The sequence below is a fragment of the Strongylocentrotus purpuratus genome, unplaced genomic scaffold, assembly GCF_000002235.5.
Source record: "Strongylocentrotus purpuratus isolate Spur 01 unplaced genomic scaffold, Spur_5.0 spur5_scaffold_18, whole genome shotgun sequence".
Lineage (NCBI taxonomy): Eukaryota > Metazoa > Echinodermata > Echinoidea > Camarodonta > Strongylocentrotidae > Strongylocentrotus > Strongylocentrotus purpuratus.
This window is the reverse complement of record NW_022145603.1, coordinates 30,976,602-30,999,182: the sequence shown is the minus strand read 5'-3', so window position 1 is coordinate 30,999,182 and position 22,581 is coordinate 30,976,602. Positions and strand designations below refer to the sequence as shown.

The 22,581-nt window shown below is 35.0% G+C and overlaps 2 protein-coding genes and 1 long non-coding RNA gene across 3 annotated transcripts; all 3 read left to right on the top strand.

Moving 5' to 3' along the window:
- The first annotated feature begins 245 nt into the window (after positions 1 to 245).
- On the top strand, positions 246 to 4,324 carry LOC105438225 (fas-associated death domain protein-like). The gene is made up of 3 exons (XM_030988922.1): positions 246 to 252; positions 802 to 861; positions 1,858 to 4,324. Exons 1-3 carry the CDS (start codon positions 246 to 248, stop codon positions 2,151 to 2,153), a joined length of 363 nt encoding a protein of 120 aa, XP_030844782.1. The 3' UTR covers positions 2,154 to 4,324.
- Positions 4,325 to 14,247: 9,923 nt separating this feature from the next.
- LOC100890469 (putative ankyrin repeat protein RF_0381) lies at positions 14,248 to 16,449 on the top strand. The gene is made up of 2 exons (XM_030988921.1): positions 14,248 to 16,079; positions 16,388 to 16,449. The coding sequence occupies exons 1-2, from the start codon at positions 15,152 to 15,154 to the stop codon at positions 16,447 to 16,449; spliced, it is 990 nt and encodes a 329-aa protein (XP_030844781.1). The 5' UTR covers positions 14,248 to 15,151.
- A 2,948-nt stretch (positions 16,450 to 19,397) lies between these two features.
- On the top strand, positions 19,398 to 21,168 carry LOC115925346. Its single transcript, XR_004064646.1, has 3 exons — positions 19,398 to 19,588; positions 20,247 to 20,313; positions 21,033 to 21,168. It is a non-coding gene; the product is annotated as an uncharacterized LOC115925346 (long non-coding RNA).
- Positions 21,169 to 22,581: the final 1,413 nt, after the last annotated feature.

The following is a 22,581-nucleotide window of genomic DNA, read 5'->3' as shown; positions in this document are numbered from 1 at the left end:
GTAAATTCAGAGAAAATATCTATAGCATTTGAATGTTAAAGTGCTATATGTTTATTTTCTCTATATACTCGTTTTATGTTGTATGTATCATGTCACATGTACATTTTATTTATTGTTCTCTGTGAATAATGCATATAAACGAAACAAATTTCCTTTTGGATCAATGCATTTGAATTAAATTGAATTTAATTGACTTGAATGTTATAATTGAATTTCTTCGTATTCCTGAACTATCAATGCATAGAATGCCAGGTAAAATTTATTGTATACCTTCTAGCTGTACACCAATATTTTAGCTGATTGGCGCACTTTGGGGTTATTGTTGCAATTATTGTACTTCTGTGTTTAAAGTATTTTTGGTACTCCCGGTATTGTAAAAAAACGCCCTGTTTGTGTTTTAAATTATTTTAATAATTCTACAACATGCCATGACGATATGTTGCACATTTCACTTTGATCAAACAAATACTGATAAAAGTTCACAAATATCTTATCATTCTAAATATAGTATAGAATATTATGTCTTATTCTTTTTGGTGTCAGGGGTGGGGTTAGGTTCACACGTATTGTACATGAAATGTTTACGGCCAAACAATCATTGTTTTGATATTTCCAAACCATCTCTAGATTGGTGTAAAGAAACTCCGAAACCCGAAAATGTAGATTGATATCTTGCCAATAGATAGCGTTGCTGTGGCAGGGATTTAAACCCAATACCTTGTGATCCACAGCCCTCTGATTTATCCACTAGATCTCAACTATTTTCAATTTGAATTTATATCTTCAAATATTTTGATGCAGGTATGAGTGAGGAAGGGGTGGAGTCAGGGAACCAGAGTCCAGTGATGCCTAGAAGATCAAGTAAGTAGTCACTTCATCTTCTCATTCTCATCATGTTTGTCTAGAATCATGTTGTAAGGACTAGGATTTCATTTTCTTATTTTGAATCTGGAGTGTCCATTCAATCAGCTTATAAGTATCTTACCATTTCATTTAAGTTCGTATAGAATATTATGTCGTGTGTCAATCAAGATAGGGCTTACTGTTATTTTATTTGGTGTCAGGAGGGGTATTAAATACACACTGTCAATAAATGTATACTGCTCCGTGTTGTTATTTTAGAGATACCATACTTATGTTCAGTTGCTCCAAGTGTTTAGCAGCGAGTTGAATTGCAGGAAAAGATGGAAGGCAAGGAATGAATCGTATCGGATGTCACTCTTTTGTCTGAACCAGAGCCCTGTTCAATAAGACTCGTTATCAGTAACTAATGCAAAACAAATATATAACATTTTGTCTCCTTGCCGATCAAATGCCACAATTTCAGTAGCTCGTAACAGTTATTGTTACTTGATATTGATGATATTAATATTTATATACATTCTAAACTTGTTATCTTTCTTTGACTGTATATCTGTACTCTGGTTCATAATCCATGTATCATCTAAATCTCTCACAGTAATGAGGTATCACTTTTCTGTATTATATATTTTTGTGTCCATATCTGACCAAAGAAAACTGAAACATTTGTCCTGAATTCGTGTCTGGATCCTTTTGCTAAGGACACAAACATTTTGTCTTTAAACGAATTATTGTTAGTATAAACCTCATCGGTCACCATTGATTTTGTTATCCTTTTCTAAGTAGGCCTACTGTGTAACCTTCACTTCAGTAATCTCGTAGAACAAATAGGATCCGAGCAGATTTATAATAAAATTAACAGTTCACCACTTATTACTGTTTATCCTTTTCTTACAGCTACAGGGAAAGAAAATTATTGTGTGACCAGTAATCTTGCAGAGCAGATAGGATCTGAGCAGATTACAATAAACCTAATTTGTTATCATTATCTTACAGCTTGCAATGAAAGCACCGTTCTTTGCGACCTTTACTTCAGCGATCTTGCAGAGCAGATAGGAGCAGAATGGACTCAACTTGGAATCAGACTAGGATTAAACCAAGCAGCTATTGACCACATCACCGAGGACAAACTAACAGCAGTGGATCGCAGAGTTGCTATGCTACAGCTGTGGAAGAACCGATCGTCATGTTCGGATAAGAGGAAGATGGTGGAGGAGCTTTGCAAGGCCTTGAGTAGCTGTGGTAGGGGAGATCTTGCAGGGGATGTCAAAGAAACCGCAGGAATCAGCTAAACTTCACATCCATTGGACATTGTAATACAGACAGCTAGAGAACTCCTTTAGTTTCGCCCTTGTTTTTCAGAGAAGCCGCATTGATAACCACTCAAGGTGGCAGGTATATCGGGTTTATCACTTTAATAATGTTTCCTTCAAGTATTGGTGACAATCCATTGCAGGTATATAACTGAGACTAAAACTGACGCACCTGCTCTCATAACTGAAGGTGTCGTGGTATAGTGGTTCTTTAACTTGATTTAAGGGTTGGGGGTTCAAATCTTAAGACATTAATCCACATTTGCCACACTCTACTCAGGTGTAAGTGGGTACGTAGCATTTGCAGCTTGGGAAAATATAATTGCAGGGCCCTCGGGAAGAACAGAATTGATGCTGATGAGGCAACCCTGTGCATAAACATGATTATTAGTATGTTGATATTCATATGCATAAACAGTCTGAACAACATAGTAACTCTTGGAAGGTGTATCTTAATATAAAGATATTCGCCCCCAAGTAAACTTGATTCAAAGGGTGAAGTGTCGGGAGGTGTCCAGACCAAGTGCAGGAATGTGCAGGTTGTAATCATGACAGATCATAAGAACTTGTGTAAAATACTTAATACAACTACACAAGAATGTGAAGTAATGACCTTTTTTAAATTTTATATATACATGTATATTTTGGATGGTAAATTCGTTTCATGTTCAATTTTACCTTATACAAGGGAATCGATTATGAGAATGTGAATGGAATAGGAAATCGATGGCGGAAATTGCTATAATTAATATAAATTTCCAATTTCGTTCCCAGAAAATGTTTTGTTTAACAAGAGAATACTGTTACCTATAAGTTAATCTTACATTACAAGTTAGGTAAAAACAAAAAGGTGTAGTACGAAAGCTGATAAGTTGCGTAGCTTACAGAACCGATATAACATGTGTATGTTATGTAGATATGATGTATTATCTTCTTTTTTTGTTGTTATAATGTCTTATACACTTGTGTTCGTTCTTATTTCACTTTATTCATCATGTCATTTACAAGTTAGTCGATTAACATTCTTCTATGGAATGTTGTATTTTGCAATGGAAGGAAATTCCTTAAACGTATTATACCATAGTACAGTTTATAGAATCCATTTCATATTTCATTATCATTTAATAACAGAAATTGAATTAAAAAACAAAAAAATTGGTACATAATATGTGAGCCTAATCATGAATTCAGCAAAGATGTGTAACATGTGGTATCTTTTGTGGCTCGAGTTTGTAGCATTTATTTACAAAAGTCTATACATACTTTGATTTCAAATAAAATATATGTGATATAATTGGTATGCTCTGAATGTATGAAACAATACAATGATAATTATCCACGTATATCACTTTCTTTGTCATACATTTATGATAACATTTCTTCCATGAATGATCATGCCTTGATTGAAATATCATGCCTCACATATTGAACTAATGATATAAAACTGAATATGTGAAATGGAAATATATAGTTCTATAACAATTAATTATGTCAAAGAGACAAACATCTTGTGAATTGACCATAAAATGATTTTATATTTTCCAAGGTGGAAAGTAATGCTTGATGGAATGAACCAACAAGAAGTGTGATAGTTAAGATTGTTGCATTCCTTTCGTAGTTTATGTGTAATAATCATGGTACTTTTACAAAGTTAATATTTAAAGTTACCAAATACTGACCAATTACATTAAAATGTTTCAAAGTATTTTCATTACATCACATCTATTCCATACATAGATGCACAATGTAGTGATTTGGGATTTGTAATGAATGATACTGCACACTAGCAGCTTTAATTTCCACTTTAATGAATTTAATTGGATGAACATGCCAAATTGAAACAACAATTGGTTCAAAATCTGAAGTATGTTAGTTTAATATTTGGTTTATATTGAAATAGGAACAAATTGGTTGACTGAAAATGAATGAGTAGGAAAGTTGAAAGATAGAAATTACATGTGTAAACGAATTAAAGCATTTTAGCCTACAGAAAAATATTATAAGTAATGGCTCTGAATGAAATGGGAAAACAAAAATAGTTTTGAGTGCGCAAGTTTGTGGGTATCTTACTATTTCATCGGGCTAAGGTTACCTATCCGCCAAATAAGCAGCCTACCATAAGGGTGGAGTGTCGGGAGGTGACATGGGGGTGTTTTACAAAGACAGAGATCAATTTTAAGTTGGACTTAACTATGACAGGCCATTCATGCCACTGGTTGTTCTCACTATTGGTCTCTCAATTATGATCTTAAGATAATATTTTTTCCTTCAATAATGAACTATCACAAAATGTAAATTATGTAGATTTGTGACCGAGATTTGTATTTTTCCTTCAGAGAACAAGGCCTGTAAATGATATTAAAGAGGAAACAGTGGCATGAACATCCTGTCATGGTTAAGTCGATCTTAGTCTTTGTGAAACACCCCCTCCCCCAGGTCAAGTACAGGAATGCGCAGGTTGTCATTAATACAGATCATGAGTACTTGTGGAAAATAATCCTGTTTTTAGAGGTGATAGACGAGTCTAATGAAATTGTCTGAAGTTAGCGCTCTTCTGCTTTTACAGATACTATTAATTGTACAATTATATTTTGTACCAATATTTTTGTTTTCTTCATGTGTTTAAAATTATTGTATTATATGAAAATGTATTCTTTAATGTAATATACAATTATTCTGCATTACGTTATTGAACGTAGATTGTTGTTTAAACAAACAAAGAAGTAGATTTTTCAAAAGTAGTTGCGATCTTGTTTCGTCTAGTACTCATCCATTATCTCATATCCATTATTGATTTCCATTGCTATGTTCATGTATCTCACAAATGTTAGCTGTATGCGATTTCTGAATATGAATATGATTTATTTTCATACGTTACTTACCTGTACAGGATCATTTTCATTAATGTATAATCGTTCACAACATATTTTTAAAGTAATTTTCTTATGACCAAATTGTACATAGACCATACTGATTTGAGAGGGTGTGATAACATTCAATTTAGAATGTATACTTAAGTTTAAAAAGAGTGTTCTAAGTCTGCTTTTGTTTTGATTATCTACATTGTATAAACACGCCTATTGAGGATCGCATCAGATTTGCAACTGTCAATATGGGTCTACCTAACAACATTTACATGTAGACATATTTGGAAATCAGAATATATTGACTGTGAAAGCAAATGATCAATACAGTGCCTTATTAACATAGTATTTTAAATGTCTGATCTTGTGACTGAATTATACATAGTCAATGTAGACTATTCTAAAATGGTATAGAAACTAAGGAGATAATCATGTTAGTTTCAGTGACATTATCATTTGGTTCTAAAGGTTATTATTTCATTTTTTAAGATTATTTCCCTTTTTTTACTCTTTCACTTCAGTTTAATATTACATTGTATATAATTTCTTTACACGTAGGCCTATATTTGTGTACAGATTAATGTTATGACAAACCGGAGTTGTGTTTATTCCATATCAACGAATCACAATTTCATAATGTCATTTTTCTATGTATAACAAATCACATATGTACAGCGTGAGTCACAACAAGGAAACCCAGATTTAATCCTATAAATAACACGACCGCAACTATTTTAGAAATTTCAACTCAAAGGGAATTTCAATCTCTATTGTATGTCCTATGGAAATCATGTTGACTTAATACTTCATTGTCATGCTCGTACATCTCAATAGGTGACGCACAAGGCTATTGTAATTGCCTTGGGTTAATATTTCGTAAGTAGTTGCTATCGTATTAAATATTGATGCAATCACAACATAGTTATATATTTAGTCGGTTATGCACAAGTTGCAGCCTGTCATCTTTTCTTTATTTGTACACATTGATCAATACAATCACATGGACAGCTGAACAGTAGCAAGTCTCTTTTGACTCTGCCCAAGTTTTTAATGAAATAAATGCTCAACCCAAGATTTATTAGAATTGTATTCATTCCAATTGAATGAACTCATATAATAACTAGATGGAATTTTGACTGCGCGCAGTCGAAAATGATGCCTCCGCCATAGAGCAATTTAAACAAGTTTGGAGTTTAAATCTCCAGTGGTTCTTGAGATATCATGATAACAATCTCAATGTATGGAATTTCATAAGTTGACCTCTGTGACCCTTGACCTTTGACCTACGTGCTTCAAAATCTAATCAGATTGTCTTCCTATGGTGATACACACTATCATTAAGTTTGAAGTTTAAATCTCCAGTGGTTCTTGAGATATTATGATATGGTGATACATACTATCATTAAGTTTGAAGTGAAAATTCTCCAGTGGTTCTTGAGATATCGCGATAACGATCTCAATGTATGGAATTTCATAAGTTGACCTCTGTGACCCTTGACCTTTGACCTACGTGCTCCAAAATCTAATCAGATTGTCTTCCTATGGTGATACACACTATCATTAAGTTTGAAGTTTAAATCTCCAGTGGTTCTTGAGATATCATGATAACAATCTCAATGTATGGAATTTCATAAGTTGACCTTTGTGACCCTTGACCTTTGACATACGTGCTCCAAAATCTAATCAGATCGTCTTCCTATGGTGATACATACTATCCTTAAGTTTGAAGTTTAAATCTCAAATGGTTCTTGAGATATCGCGCTAACAAACTCAATACAAGGAATTTCATTAGTTGACCTCTGTGACCTGTGACCTTTGACCTACGTACTCCAAAATCTAATCAGATCGTCTTCCTATGGTGATAAATACTATTCCCGAGTCTTAAGTTTAAATCTTAAATGGTTCTTGAGATATTGTGATAACGGTCAAACGGGACGGACGTACGGACGGACGTACGGACGTACGGACGGACAACCCGAAAACATGATGCCTCCGGCACCACCTTCGGTGGCGGAGGCATACAAATGAAAGTAACTTGGGCAAGGAAAAAGAAGGTTTATAAAGCTTTTTGAAATGACTAGTCACTAGAGGGCGATATTCAATTTGATGACATCATTTGTGGACTACTCTCCATGCCTTTTGTACATCAAATTTCATGTTTGTTCCTTCTTTCTTGTGATTGAGATAATCTACTCTCCTGAAAGCAAGGTATAGAATGCAAAATGAAATTCTGCTTCACAAGTTAAGAAGTCGGATCAAGAACACAAATAAATACGAAGAAAACGAAAGAATTGTGAGATTTGATGTACAATAGACATGGAGAGATGTCCTCAAAATGATGTCATCAAATTGAATATCGCCCTCTAGTGACTAGTCATTTTAAAAAGCTTTAGCTTCCTTATTCCTTGCCCGATTTTGTTCAAATTTTCATTGATTTTATTCAAATATTTTAAATTTTACAATAACAGTAAATAATAGTATGAAGGTTTTGGTTTCCTTTAAATACGATTGAAACAAGTATCTATACTTATCAGTCTCGTGATATTAGATTGTGGGTTAGTTCTCTTTCTATACTTAGGGATTTTAAGGTGTAAATTTTTATTCGTATCCAATTCACAATGCTATACATTTTAATGTAAACATTCCTAAAAGCGTACATTATTAAAAACGTCATTTCATGGAAGTCAAAATATGCTGCGAAAATAGATTATTGTTTTTTAAAGAAAATTATTCTCTTGTAAATAAATGATATAGAGTGTTCTAAAATGGTATGAGTTTAATACAACAAAATAACGCTGGTATATCCCATTTCCTGAGAGGTGCCTTTCTTCCTAAAATAAAAGTTAATGATTGGAACTGAAATCCATCGACTCATCTTTTCTGTTGTAATCACCGGTGGTCTTGTGTGGTTGATGTACGAGGGAGACTAGAGCCTCGTACAAAATTAGAGAGCAAACATTGTGAGAGACTGAGTGTTTACATGTAGTTACGAGAGCAGTGAGACAATTTCCGTAAGAGTTATCCTGAAGCGTACATAATTGTTTACATGACTATTTACATAATTATTCAATTAATTTCATGAAAGTCAAGGTTTGATTATGGTGTGGAAACAAATGATCATTTTTCGTTTCATTCAAGTCATGCTTGCATGTAATAAGAGCATTTTCAGTTTTTTTTCCCCCAAAATCAGGCTCAAATGGATTTGTACATGCCATATTCAATACAATGGTGTTTAGTAAAGCATGCTATGGAATGCTGTGATAAATATATCACATGAAAGCACCCCGGCCCCTGGATACGTCACTGATATCTTTCCAGTGTTCATGCATTACGATGAAAATATTTTTCTTCACATGCTTTTCAATTCGTCCACAAAAGCTCTCCTAGGTTGAAGTTCAGACTATAAGCCAGACAATTGACTTTATTTCATTCGATTTTTTCTTCTCTTCAATCAATAGCAGGTAGTGCCTGAATTGATAACACCGGGCATCACTTCAGCGGAGCGGTAAAATCCCACATTTAGGCAATTTACAAAGAGAAAGCAAGTTTGATCTCACGGTGGGGTTCAAAAGGTTTATAATTCTGATGTCAATCTGACATTAGTATCGTCATTAAAGTAAATATAAGCACATAGGGGGTTTCCTTACAGTATTGTCCATGAATAGAAATCCAACCTTCATAGAAAAGAACTTTTAGAGAAAGCAGAAAAATCCGGGAAGCAGACAAGTGAAAATTGTAATAAAATCGGACAAAAACTCACAAAGATTTTGACTTTTTGAAAGTTGTAATCAGTATACGTATCTCAACTTTAAATCTTCTGAATCGGTAATGTCTCTGTAATGCAGTGCCAGAGAATTTTCTCGTTTATTCCTGAACACAAACATTACTGATTTAGATTCATCTCTCAAAATGTATTACTCTGGATGGTCTTTTTTTCGTTTAGAGGACCTATAATAATAAACGATCTATAAGAGGCCTACATCTTGAGTAGTGACCCAAGGGAGACGACAATACGAACAAAACGTAAATTAATGGCATGTTTGTAAACGACAAACGGGAGTATTGCTGATGACTACGTCAAAATCCACTGACAACATTGCCAATTTGAGAATCGCATAGCTACACTGATCTTATATTTCAAACATTCATAACTTTCCTATTATTGAGCTGATTGATTTCTTACATTCGCCATTCGGTTTTTCTTATTTTGTTTCACCTTCATACAAATGGACTAGTTACAAAGATAGGAATGCCCTAATTAACCGTGTGCATATGACTCATGCTCCGGTGACCATTGCCCATAGGTCAATATCGTACACTAACTGAATTTCTAACTTTAAATATTAGATTCAAAATTCAAATGATTTTATTTCCCATGCAAAACATAATACAATAACATTTCTAAACATAGCCCTAACTCTTTTGTTTTTACATATAGCTTTGATAAAATGAAACGTCTTGCATGGTTTGGAGTAATACATGTATGATCGGAGTAAGAGAAATGTTTCACAGGGGACAGGTAAAAATGCCAGAGGTAAACATTTCAGAGGTAAACATTTCAGAAGGTAAAAACGCCAGAGGTTTAAATGCTAGACGTAAACATGTCTCATTATATCGTATCGATTGATTAAACTTTGATTTTTTAATTATTCTGTTTAAAAGTGTATTCGGAGCAAGTTTGAATACTGTACGACAAGCTGTTTTTCTAAAAAGGAGTATCAAATGTCAACCAAGCGAATTGTTTGAAAATAGCACCAGACGGAGTTCCCCATGTTATTTTGTCATTAATGTAACATGTCGCCCTCTTGTGGAATTAAATTCAGAATATCATAGTTTGTATCATTTTTCCCTGTCCATTCATTACAGAAAAAAAGCATGAGGATCATGATTAACCCAGTATACCTGGGATAATTGAAGAAAGAAAATATCAGTCTCCTTATAACACCCGAGCAGGCGCGTACGCAGGGGGTTACCCCCTCCCCCAACGGAACAAAATGTCAAATTTTCAAATTTCGAGACCAAAAAAAAAGAAAAAGTGTCCTCTTACCCCCTCCCCCACGCTTATTCAGCGGTTGGCCGAATCGTTGCGATTTTTGGGGCCCGATTTTAACACCCCCCCCCCCCTTGAAAAAAATCTTGCGTACGCCACTGCACCCGAGTTATGTTCGACTTCATTCGCAACTACATTATATCGCTCAAGACCGCTATCTTTAAAGGCCCACTGCACTACTTGTAGCTACTTGCGCCCTCTATATAACAAACAATGCCTAATCGGTGACCATTGGTCCCCCATAATTCTCTTTTTCTTATGTTAACTGAGAGCAGAGTTGATGAGATAACCACCTGTCCAGTGACCTTGCAGGGCAGTCTAATCCCTCCTGTAAACTATGGCAGATAAGCTTTAAGGTTCTGAATTGCAAAAATTCGATAAATTGTGGGGGATCTGTGTTATGCTCGCGCGTTTGTGCATACTTTGGATTCTCCCCTCCTCTGTTTGGAAAATCCGGGATCCACCTCTGATATTTACCATTTCATGTTTTGTGCTTGGCAAACAAACCCTTTTTGTTAACACTTATTTCAATATTCCTTTGAAATAGCGATGCTCGCTTGAATGTTTTCCATTATTCCAGTATTTGCTCCTTGAAGTTGACACAATAGACATGTTTGGTGTTCGGTTTGAAGATTGAGGGTCTTAGTTCATGCGTGGGTGCGGGCCATAGAGCGATAAGTGTTGATCTTGACTTAAAATCGTGTGTAACTCTAATATACTAGCAGGGCATACGTTTTGACAACGACTAGTACTATTTATTCATTTATTCATTTTTGTTTATTAATACTACGATGACGCAATAATATTGGTTTACTAAGCGCTCTGTTTAAAGAACATGCAATCTACTGTATACCACAACTACCTTTTAGGCAATGTTTAACACTAAATGGAAAGCGTGCAACTTATAAATGATACTTGATACTATCTTTACTTAAACACACTTCCAAGTGTCTTAAGCAAAAAAAGAAATATCATTCGAATTAAAGTTTCATGCTCTTAAATCACTTATTTTACATATGGGTCCTTAAAAACAGATTTTTGGTACCTAAACATATTTGGTCTATAAAGCCTCATACCGAAAATGTATTATGATATGTTGGTACCGGAATATAGAGGGTTTCAAGCAGTCCTCTTGATGGTCGTAAGTAGCTGATTCTTTAGGCTCTTTTAGAGAAACAGGTCTATGTGATATGTTTCATTGTGCTGTTCATGGTTGGTTTTCTTCACCAAGCAAACATTTTTAGCCAACATTTTCGATCTGAATTGCAAAAAAAAAAAAATGTTGGCCCCTATACTATTACGATTTCGCACTTGGGACACAATTGGCCAAAATTCAAATTTTACACTTGAATCAATGATTTCAAAAGGAAACTCTGTTTCCCTGCTGTGCAGGCTATGAACCTAACTACCATGTAAGCAATGCAAACACTAATTTCTATAATAACAATTGTCTGGCATTTACTATGGACTTTAACCCAGGGAACCTTTTGTTGAAAAGTGTTGAAAAGTGGGTTGAGAATAATAAATCTCTTCATCGTTATGCATGAATACTAGACATACACCGTTGGCTGATCCAGGAACCAGAAAACACCTACTTTTAGCCCCCCCCCCCCCCCCCCCCCCCCCTCCGCCCACACACACAAAATACGACGATCAAAAAAGGGGAAGGGTAGACTTAATATAGGAGTTGATGACTTTTTTTTATATTTATTTTTATTTGTTATTGCATGATGTTTAGACTTATACCCATAAACTGTGGCAAACTGAAATATCTTAAAGGTAGAATACGGGCCACTATGTTCTATATGAAGGCCAAACAAATGAAAAGGCTAAATTCTAACGGCATTTGAAAGACAATACTAATTTAGAACTTGCCTAAAAAAAGGAGGACTTGAAAATGTCTTTAAATAGGAAAATAACGACTATTAGTTGTTGAATCGACTTAGGAGCTATAGAACCAGTAAGTAATAGTCTCATTTGTCAGACCATCGTACCGAATCGTCGTACGTTATATGCTGCCCAAAGATTCAATCAGTTTTATTTTGGCCATTACAAGAAGTGGGTTATTGATGTAGACAAATGCTCATGTACTCTTTACAGCTCATTGTATGAATGTTATTACCCAAGATGAAAAAAGCCAGTCAGTCACTCAATAGTGTCTGAAAGTGAAGTCTAGCAAGTAAACGAGTTTCCTTGCATATTTTGAATATTAGGACACTGCTAATGTTTAAATTTTACAGCTTGGACATACATGACATATTCATAATTCCTGAAAAGTTCTACAGAATTTGAGGTTGGCTGCAAAAGGGACATAGTATCTTTATATATTTTTAAATCCTTTTTTTTATCAATATCCCCTCGTTGAAAAGAAAAGTAAAAGCACATTAAGTCCAGATTAATTGCTGTTAGGAATATATACACGACTCTATAAAATGCACAATAAAAACACAGTACATAACATAATATATTGAAACATAGTGTATAGGTCATACCTGATTTAAAACATCTTGAAATCCATCAGCTGTTGAGAATCGTCACAAACTTAAATTAGGTGGGTCATATAGTTAATGAAAAACTATTTTTAAAATGCTACCAAAACAATAAAATATTAATAAAAATAGTTTGTTTTTCCCTGCAAAATCTCAAATCTCAAATAAAGGATATCTCAAGTACATTACAATTGTATTTTCTGCGAGTGTAAAACATGAGAATAGGTAGATCAGAACATGGATCTACTTATTACTCATCATCATAATCATTATAACTGTATTGTCATTACCATTATTCGAATAATAGAGGCAAAAGTTGTTGCTGTTACAAAAAAAATCTGGTGTATGTAAACATTCATAACGTGTGTCAGTGTTCGCCTAAGTACATGTATATGCATGAAAACTATTCTTAGAGTGCAGACACCGTTATGCAGCCCAAGAGTGGATTGTGACCGTAATCCTTTGGCTGTAAGTGCTTGTGTAGGTGTTCGCGCGAGAAATCTCGCGTCTGATTACGATCATTCTCTCCTCCACAGCCCCCCCCCCCCTACACCCTCCTCGGAAAATGATGTATGCCACTGAGCATTAGAATGATTAAAGCACATCATACAGTCGAAATACGGATTCGTTGCTTGGGGAAATACACATGGAATTGAAAGAAATTCAAACAATACCTTCCTTCAAGCTAGGAGGAAGTAAAATTTTGTTTGTAAAATATATGCAACTATTTATCAACAAGCATTTGTTCCTTTTATTCCCTACTCTATGTAATGCAAGTTATTTAGAAACCACGGACTAACGTTAACCCTTCACTAAAGGCCGACGCCGGGTGCAACCGGTGTGCGCAGGATCGCCTTGGTCAGTTCAGGTCATCCCGCTTCTCGCCCACGAGACCAACATTAACAAAAGAAATACTTAACCGACGTTCCACTAGAGCGACAGCCCAAGGGGTCGACAATGACACAAGCTTCAAGATACCAATATTGGCAAAAAGTTTACAAGACCTCGAATTCCCACTAGATCCGGTGGAGACCGACAAAGTTAGAAGAAATACATGAGACAAATATAGCATTGGAGAAGGTTTCAGAAGGTCCACGATACCCATGACACAAGTCACCGACAGCCCGTTAGACTGACGAAACAAAGAATTACATAGGGGAAGATAGAAAAATGCTGGTTTCCTGGGCTGTAGCCAACATCGAGAAATATAGACAAATTAGGTAAAGTAAATTCCAAAACAACTTTTTATAAAATTGTCCTATGTGGTGAATTTATTGCGAATACAAGTACAAAAGTACGGTAATTTTGATGGCAGATTTCACGAAAGATTCTGCGTTTAGAAATTTAAAAAAGCACCAACAGTCATATTTTACGGTGATGGAATAATAATCATTCTAAATGAACCATCTATCATTGCGTTATTCGAACTATTAATACAGAAAGTTTGACGTGATTTTCAGTTTGTATTTATCCATAATGTTCACGTATCATGGGGAAAACGAGAACAAAATAGTGCGATCGATCGAGTGGGTTAGCTCAATACAATTTTTTCCAGTAAATATCGCTGCGACTAGCTGGTTTCGGTTCATTCTAAATAGTCAACCGTGCATATCTTCTCTTTGCATGCATTACATTCCATCAAGGTGATGTGGTCATGATGACGTACTATCATGAATATGTTCTAAAAAACAACGCCCGTTTCTCACAAAAGGATCCGCCATTTTCGCCATGACTGTTCCATCGGTTAGTTTGATCGGGAAACTGTAAGCACACACAAATGAATTATTTACTTGCTATCTGTGTGTAATATACCACCAAACACAAGGTAAATTCTTCGGATAAAAAGCAGAGAGCTAAATTTAAAGAAAAGTTCCCATCGTTTTACCGTGGACAAATTGGACAATCTACAATTTCATTTTGAAGCAACAGAGCTTTCATGCTATTTATGGATGGGCCGGAGAACGTTGGTTTATGTGAAGGAAATCAGACCAAAAAGGTGGAGATATCACACTTGTGCAGACAGCGTCAGGCCTGTCCGAGATGGATTCTTTAATTTTAAAATTGGAATTATGCTCGCAACTATTATTGGTGGTTGGTTATTGGTGGATATTTTACCTGACTGCAAGGAAAGCATAAATAAATGCTTGTAAGTAAGCAACCAACCAGACGGGCGACGGCTTTAGGTCCTCTCCGAGGAACCTGGTAATGAGGATTAATGTCTTAATACCAAATGACACTCAGGCATCGACTTGGTTTCGAACCCGGGTCACCGGAGTACGAGACCACTGCTCTACCAACTGAGCTATTGCGCCTCCTCGATCACTTTATCACGTTAGAACCATTCCTTTAATTGCCGTAGTTTCCAAGGCATAATCATTAGTAGGCTTCGACTATAGTTTAAACCCGGAGGGTAACAGAGAAAGACATATACCTCTTAGACTGTAGAGCGGGTAACCTCATTGACGTATTTAGTCTCTTCCAATAACGATTTACAGAACGCAAAGGTGACTTTGACAAACACAAAACGAAAGATAAAGAAATTGCTCACAATTGGGACCATAGACAGAGCAAAAGATGGCCCAAAGAGCAGCAAATGAGCCTAATGAGGACGATACACCCCTTAACAAGGCAGCCTTTAAGGGCAATCTTGACCTAGTTCAGTACCTCATTAGTCAAGGAGCAGAAGTTATCAAGAGTGGTAATGATGGTCTGACACCTCTTCACTATGCATCAATCACTGGTTATATTGATGTAGTTAAGTACCTCATTCGTCAAGGAGCAGAGGTTGACCAGGGTGAACATGATGGTCAGACACCTCTTCACTTTGCATCACGCAATGGTCATCTTGATGTAGTTAAATACCTCATTGGTCGAGGAGCAGAGGTTAACAAGAGTGATAATAGTGGTCAGAAGGCACCTCTTCACTTTGCATCACGCAATGGTCATCTTGATGTAGTTAAGTACCTCATTAGTCGAGGAGCAGAGGTTAACAAGGGTGATAATGATGGTCAGACACCTCTTCACTTTGCATCACGCAATGGTCATCTTGGTGTAGTTAAGTACCTCATTAGTCAAGGAGCACGGGTTAACAAGGGTGATAATGATGGTCAGACACCTCTTCACTTTGCATCACGCAATCGTCATCTTGATGTACTTAAGTACCTTATTAGTCAAGGAGCACGGGTTAACAAGGGTGATAATGATGGTCAGACACCCCTTCACTATGCATCAATCAGTGGTCATCTTGATGTAGTTCGGTATCTCATTAGTCACGGAGCAGAGGTTAACAAGGGTGATAATAATGGTATGGCACCTCTTCACTGTGCATCCATCAATAATCGTCTTGATATAGTGAAGTACCTCATTAGTCAAGGAGCACAGATTGATCAGCATAATGATAAGGGTGTGACGGCTCTTCACTATGCAAAACTCAGTAGTCATCGTGATATAGTTCAGTATCTCAGGAGTGAACAAGCACGGAGGAAAGAACCATCACCTGAAGGTATGATTCACATTTTAACATGGGCGGCTATATCATTTAAAAAAGTTTTGTTTTGAATAGGGACAGAGCTGTCATTTTATTTCGTCCTTTACCTATTTCAAAAGGTATTAGTTAAAATATCCCCATATAAATGTTGACGATGTAATGTTTGTCCTTAATGTTTTAAAGGATGTACTTTTTATCCCGCCTTACCCAGATTGTAGAACAATATTCAGCAAAATTTCCTGATCCTATAACTGAACGAATTGTAATCAAAATAAACGCTATATTGCCATTTGGTGTAATACAAAGTTCGTCCAATTTTACAGGTACAGTTAAACCCGGTTTAACTAAACCAGACTTCAAGTCTAAGTTTCATTTCAGTTTCTAAAGGCCAGGTTTAGTTAAACCCGGGTTTAAGTCTAGTCTAAACTTAAACCCATGTTTAAAGTTAAGCCAAGGTTTAAATGCCATGGATATGTAGTCTGCTTCTACTGCACATGCTCAGTACAGCTCACCACCCATCTTCCAGGGAAACTGCTAGCTGGATTCCGTGCTACAAATGTAATAATTTCAATTAAAAATACTTGACACAAAAAATCTCTTTCGAAGCAACCGTTGAACGTTATGGCGTGATTTGTTTATATTTTTTAATGTTGACAGTTTTGCTTTCTGTGGCAGGCCAAATTTGTGTCTTTATTCTGACGTATTCGATGTGTTTTCTTGATCTTCATTATTAAAGATGATACTGATGATAACAAGGGAAACGGCGACCAACTGACATCTCTCAAACATGACTCGGGGAGCAATCGGGATTATATTTCCTTCGGTGGTCTTTCGGCACCGCCTGAGATCCTCGCTCGGGGGCCAAGAGCACGGCGAGCGTATGCGGAAGCAGCTCAAGCTGGCACGAAGAAAGTATTCCGAACGCGCCTGATGCTTGTTGGTCAAGAACGTGTTGGAAAGACAAGTCTAAAGAAAACTCTTACAGGACAAAGGTAATGTCTTTATTATTCCCTTATCTCTTTAAACAAAATCCCCCCCCCCCCTCTCTCTCTCTCTTTATTGTTCCTTGGGTATCTGCCTCTGTATTGTGTATTTCTTCCATTCACTTGAAAACAAAACAGACAACTTTATTACCAGTCATGTTGACTCAACATTTTCTGTTTGGATACATGGAATCTTTGACCAGCATAAAGGGCCAGGTAGCAAGATGATTTGATCTTGTTTATTCTGATTTCTCGGTAATGAAAATAGTTCCCTTTGTGATTCCTCTTCCTGTTTTAATCGCATTTATCTCATATTTTCTCTTTTGTTGGTTATAGAATCATTTTTAATCAGTGAAAATGTACATGTATTATACATTGTGGTCGTTTGTGATAACATTTGTGAATGTGCAAATTATGTCTACTATAGTGTAATCGTGATGTGATGTCTATCATTCAATGGGCTATCCAATTGTTATGGCAAGTTGCTTTGAAGGAAATCTGGTAATCATTGTTTTGAAAGTCGTAATGTCGTGTGATGTCGTGTACGGCAACTTCACCATTGTGGTACAAAATAAATGTGATATAATTTGCCAATGTGAAATTCGATTCAGTTAAATAATGGCTTATTAGACAACATGTTAGACGACAATAAGCCGTGAATACACATAATAAACAAATATTCAATACGCCAGGATCTATAAACAGTAATAAACATTGATACAAAAATTATCAAAGTTATAAAAATAAAGCACATACTTGAAAAGGATCAGAATATTATAGATGTATATGTATACTACATATGATCTCTGTCTCTCTCTCTTTTTCTTTCTTCTTTACTTGAAGTACAACCCTGTGGGACAAGGTGCCCTGGATAGAACTGAAATTCATGATTTTTTGTATGTGGCAATATATGGGAGAGCTCTTCATCCCCAACTACGTCACAAATCATTGTACAATTGAATTTACATTATTCAACAATTTTAGATTTGCATAATTCATTATGAATTTATCAGATTTTGTTAATTGTACTCGGATTTGTCTAACTTTACCAAATTCAGCTTGTGAACTTTTTGCGTAGAGATTTATTGTTTCGGAATATTGTGCGTATATATCATGATTACTAATAATTATGTTATATATATTTTTTAAATCTATTATTATAATATTTATTAATATTGTTAATAGTATTATTATTATCATGTTATTATTTGCTTCAGATTTGAACAAAAAGAGGCAATAACGGACGGTGTAGAAACAACAAATGCATTTGAAATTTGCATCGAGGTTGCAAAGGCTGGCGAGAAAATGTGGTCAATTCACAGGAAAGGACATGGGAAAGAAGACATAAAAGGTAAGTAGAACTTTAAAAAAGATTTTGACTTTACTTTAAAAAAATATAAAAAATTATCTGAATAAGTATATCTGTAATTCTAGCATCAAACTGATGGTGACAAATGAGGACAGTAAACACCATTAAATCAAAACTATAAGCCTATATTTTCATTTCAATATCTTAAAGACCGTCAATACTACTGGGCCAGAAGTAATTAGACCACACAGCGAGGTCACTGACAGGTGGCTATCTCATTAACTCAGCTCTCAACTAACATAAGAAAAAGAGGATCATGGGGGACCAACAGGCACTGATTGGGGAATTTTTCTATATAGAGGGAGCAAGTGGTTACAAGTAGGACAGTGGGGCTTTAATGTTACAATTTATAAGCAGATAGTGGCTGTGGTTTATAAATGTAATTTATTCCTATTTTTTCTTCTTCTCATTATTATTGTCATTTTCTTATTATTATCATCATCATTGTTATTATTGTTATCAAAATCATTTTTATTTGGATTGTTGTTTTTGTTATGATTATTTTTAATGTTATTATTATTATTATTATCATTAAGAATTTCCGTTTCGGTTTAATAAAATTTGGAGTGGACTATTAGGCTATTATTATTATTATTATTATTATTATTATTATTATTATTATTATCATTACTACTGTCTAAAACGTTTCCTGATATAGCAGTCACAAAGTTATAGTACTTGCAGTGGTAATAATTATATAGATATAAGAAGTGAATTGATATCATGGCAATGTCACTGTGTTTGTACTGCTATGTAAATGTCCTATTATCGAACTGATTAATAGGCTGCAAAGTTTTCAATCATTTTTCACGAGCTTCTTTTCCCTACAGAGCTTTTATTTTTATTATGGATAGCATGTTGTTATAAGTCACCAAAACATATCCTTTTCGGTCTTAAGTTTTGAAGAAAAGCATATTTTAGTCAAGATGTGTATTAAAACAATTGAAGGACTCGCATATTAAACATCATAGCATATTTCTAGCTATCTGGTAATTGTTTAACTTGCTATAAAGGCAGGATTGCACATCAAATTGTTCATTAAATTCTGGAGTCATACAATCATATATTACAATGTAATAAATGATACATGATGATCTATTTTCAAAGAGGATGAATATAGTAAAGCTCTTGCGGATGAAATAGCAAAGAGGCTGATCGTCACCCCACCACAGGTAATTATTATCTCTACACAGATATTGTTTTTTATTGGTTTGAAGTAAACCAGTAAGAGAGAATGAAATGGCTATCGTACTTGTCAATCCAAATAAAAAAATCTCTATAAAAAAAGGAAATGTAGAAGTGAGTTATGATTATGATGGAAAAGTGAAATTCGGCAAGAATATTTTGTTTTATTTCATGACGATCATTCAAACAATTAAATGATATCGGAAATCGTGCTTAATGAATTTGATAGCAATATATTTGAACAGTAAGTAGAGATCAATACTTGCATGGGTTATATTATGTTACATTGCACTACAGTTTATCGAGGTCGCTGTTTCCCTTACATGTGCATTTCATAAATGATACTATATTTTCATTATTTGTATTAGTGCAATAGTTTTTATATTTAACTCGGTATTAGCCATTCAAGTATTCATGAACCCTAATACATGCATTAGCTGTTTGCATCTGGAATGTCAAGTACATATTCAATCATGCAACGACACAATAAATTGCTCTTGACCAGCCTAGAATGACAGTGTAAACGAAAAAAAGAGAAGGATCATTTCATCAACCACTTAAAAAAGTAGAACTGGTTGCTAATTGTGATGCGGCCATTGCAAGCTGCTCGATGACAATCTTTATACTGGTTTATTTTGTGTACAGGATCAAGAAAGTTTGGAACCACACAGCGATACTACTCTCGGCAGAGGCCTGAATCCTGTAGAAGCAGGTTAGTGAATGTATTTGTTTTGTTTTTTGTTAGGTGTACCGTGTTTGCGTTGTTTATTTGCGGTGTTTGTCAGTTTTGTTTTTTTGTTTTCCTAATTTTAGATCAATCCTTTCTTCATTGTTCATAAGATATAAAGTTTAACACAAATTGATGACGAATGATGATATTCATGTTGTTAACTTCATTTCTGTTTATGTTTACTTCATGTTCATTGATATCATAATCGCGATTATTATTATTATTACGTTGTTATCATCATGATTATAATTACTGTCTGACACGTTTCCTGACATATCATTATAGTTCTTGCAGTCGTAATGTGGATATAAGAAGTTTTGTTACTGCTCAGTAAATGTCACATTAGCGAATTGGTTAATAGACTGCATAGTATTTTAAACTACTTTCTAAATTCCTGTACAATCTTGTTTTGTTTTTTCCTTCAGACTTTGTTATTCTTATTATGGAAAGGATGTTGTTAGAATTCACCAAAAATTATCTTTTTTCAGCCAAACGTCTGAAAGAAAACTATATTTTAGTCAAGATGTGTATTAGCACAAATAAATCTGGTAATGTATAACCTTCTACAAAGGCAGGATTGCACATCATATTGTTTATTAAAATCATATCAATTACATCACTCTGAGGTCATACAATCTTATATAACAATGTAATATATGATACCATAGTATAATATGGTTTTTTATAATTTACTTTCACAGAAGATGAATATATTAAAGGTCGTGTGGATACAACAGAAAAGAGGCTGACCATGACCCCAACACAGGTAATTATCATCTTCATGACTGTGCATATATTGTATTTCTGATTTAAGGAAAAACCAGTGAAAAAGAATGAAATGGGTATCGTATTTAGTAATCCAAATTAAAATCTCTATGAAAGTAAATGTAGACGTGGGTTATGATTATGAAGAAGATGTTAAATTCTGCCAGAAAAAGAAAAAAAATGAATAACCTCAGAAACTTGCTCAATGAATTGGAAAGCTGCTCAATATGCCTAAGTAGTAAGTACAAAATGATAATTATATGGGCTGTCTCAGACTACAATGCATACAGCAGAGTTTTTTCAAGTGGGATACCGGGGCACCCTGGGGGTGCCGTGAGATAAATTAATTCAATATTTGTTGTTGTTGATCCATTATGAAATAAACATCAATTTCGTGAAGAAAAAAATATTAGAAACCCTAATGTATTTTCTTGAAGAAATAACGTTGTAAAGACAATTACGAGTCTTTTTCCCACACTCACTTTAGTCTCTCGCAAGATTTAGAAACAGTAGGATTTTAGGCAGTAAAGTTAGTCTCTTTTGACAGCGAGGTGCTCGAATATATCTTACATTTTTATATCGAAATATCGTCATTATGTTCGTGCATCGAGGTGACCAAATATATGATTTTTGATTCATGGTTTGGGCAGCGAGGTTCCTGCATATATGATACCATTTTTTAGCTGGTGTTCTTTGTTTACAAAATAACAATTTTACCACTCTAAAAATGTCTTTGCTTTTGCTCATTCGCTTCGGTCGCTCCCTAATTTTACAAAACGAAATGTGTCCGTAATATCCATAGGTGTGTACATGCACTTGATGTGTACCGGAGAAATGGAAAGTGAATCTTTTGTAAGTAATTCGGGAATTAGGGCTACACAAAACTTTTTATTTTCATAAAGGTTGCCGCGTTTTGAGAGAGGTTAAAAACGTTGCACTACAGTATGTCGGGGTTACTGTTTCCTTTCCATATGCATTTAATTTATGATATTAAATGTTGATACACAAGTCTAACAGCCACAAAATTTGTAAGCTGTTTTGGAAAGCGGATTCTATACCATCATGCTCTTAGTGTTGGCTCAGTAAATAGAGCGTCCGCCTCACAACCGGGAGGTCGTGGGTTCGAACCCCGGCCGCGTCATACCAAAAGACGTTAAAAGATGGGAGTTGTTGCTACCTTGTTTGGCGTTCAACAATAAGGGATAGAGCAACGTCGATCTGGCGCTGCTCAGTGGCTGCCGGGCTAACGATCAATTGGGCAAAAAGAATTTCCGTTTCGGTTTAATACAATTTGGAGTGGACTATTAGGCTATGTTTATGTTTTATGTTCATGTATGTTTATGAACTTCAATTTCATTACTGTAAAACAAGTTTACATTTAACTCAGTATTAGCCATTCAATTATTTATACACCCCAGTACATATATTAGCTGTTTTGCATCTGTAATGCCATGATCTTAGTCATTTGATTACACAAGATATTAC

Coding starts and splice junctions, on each gene's coding strand:
- LOC100890469 (XM_030988921.1), top strand. CDS start 15,152: ATGGCCCAAAGAGCAGCAAATGAGCCTAATGAGGACGATACACCCCTT. Junction 16,080..16,387: donor GAAAGAACCATCACCTGAAG/GTATGATTCACA, acceptor CCAATTTTACAG/GTACAGTTAAACCCGGTTTA.
- LOC105438225 (XM_030988922.1), top strand. Junction 862..1,857: donor AGTGATGCCTAGAAGATCAA/GTAAGTAGTCAC, acceptor ATTATCTTACAG/CTTGCAATGAAAGCACCGTT.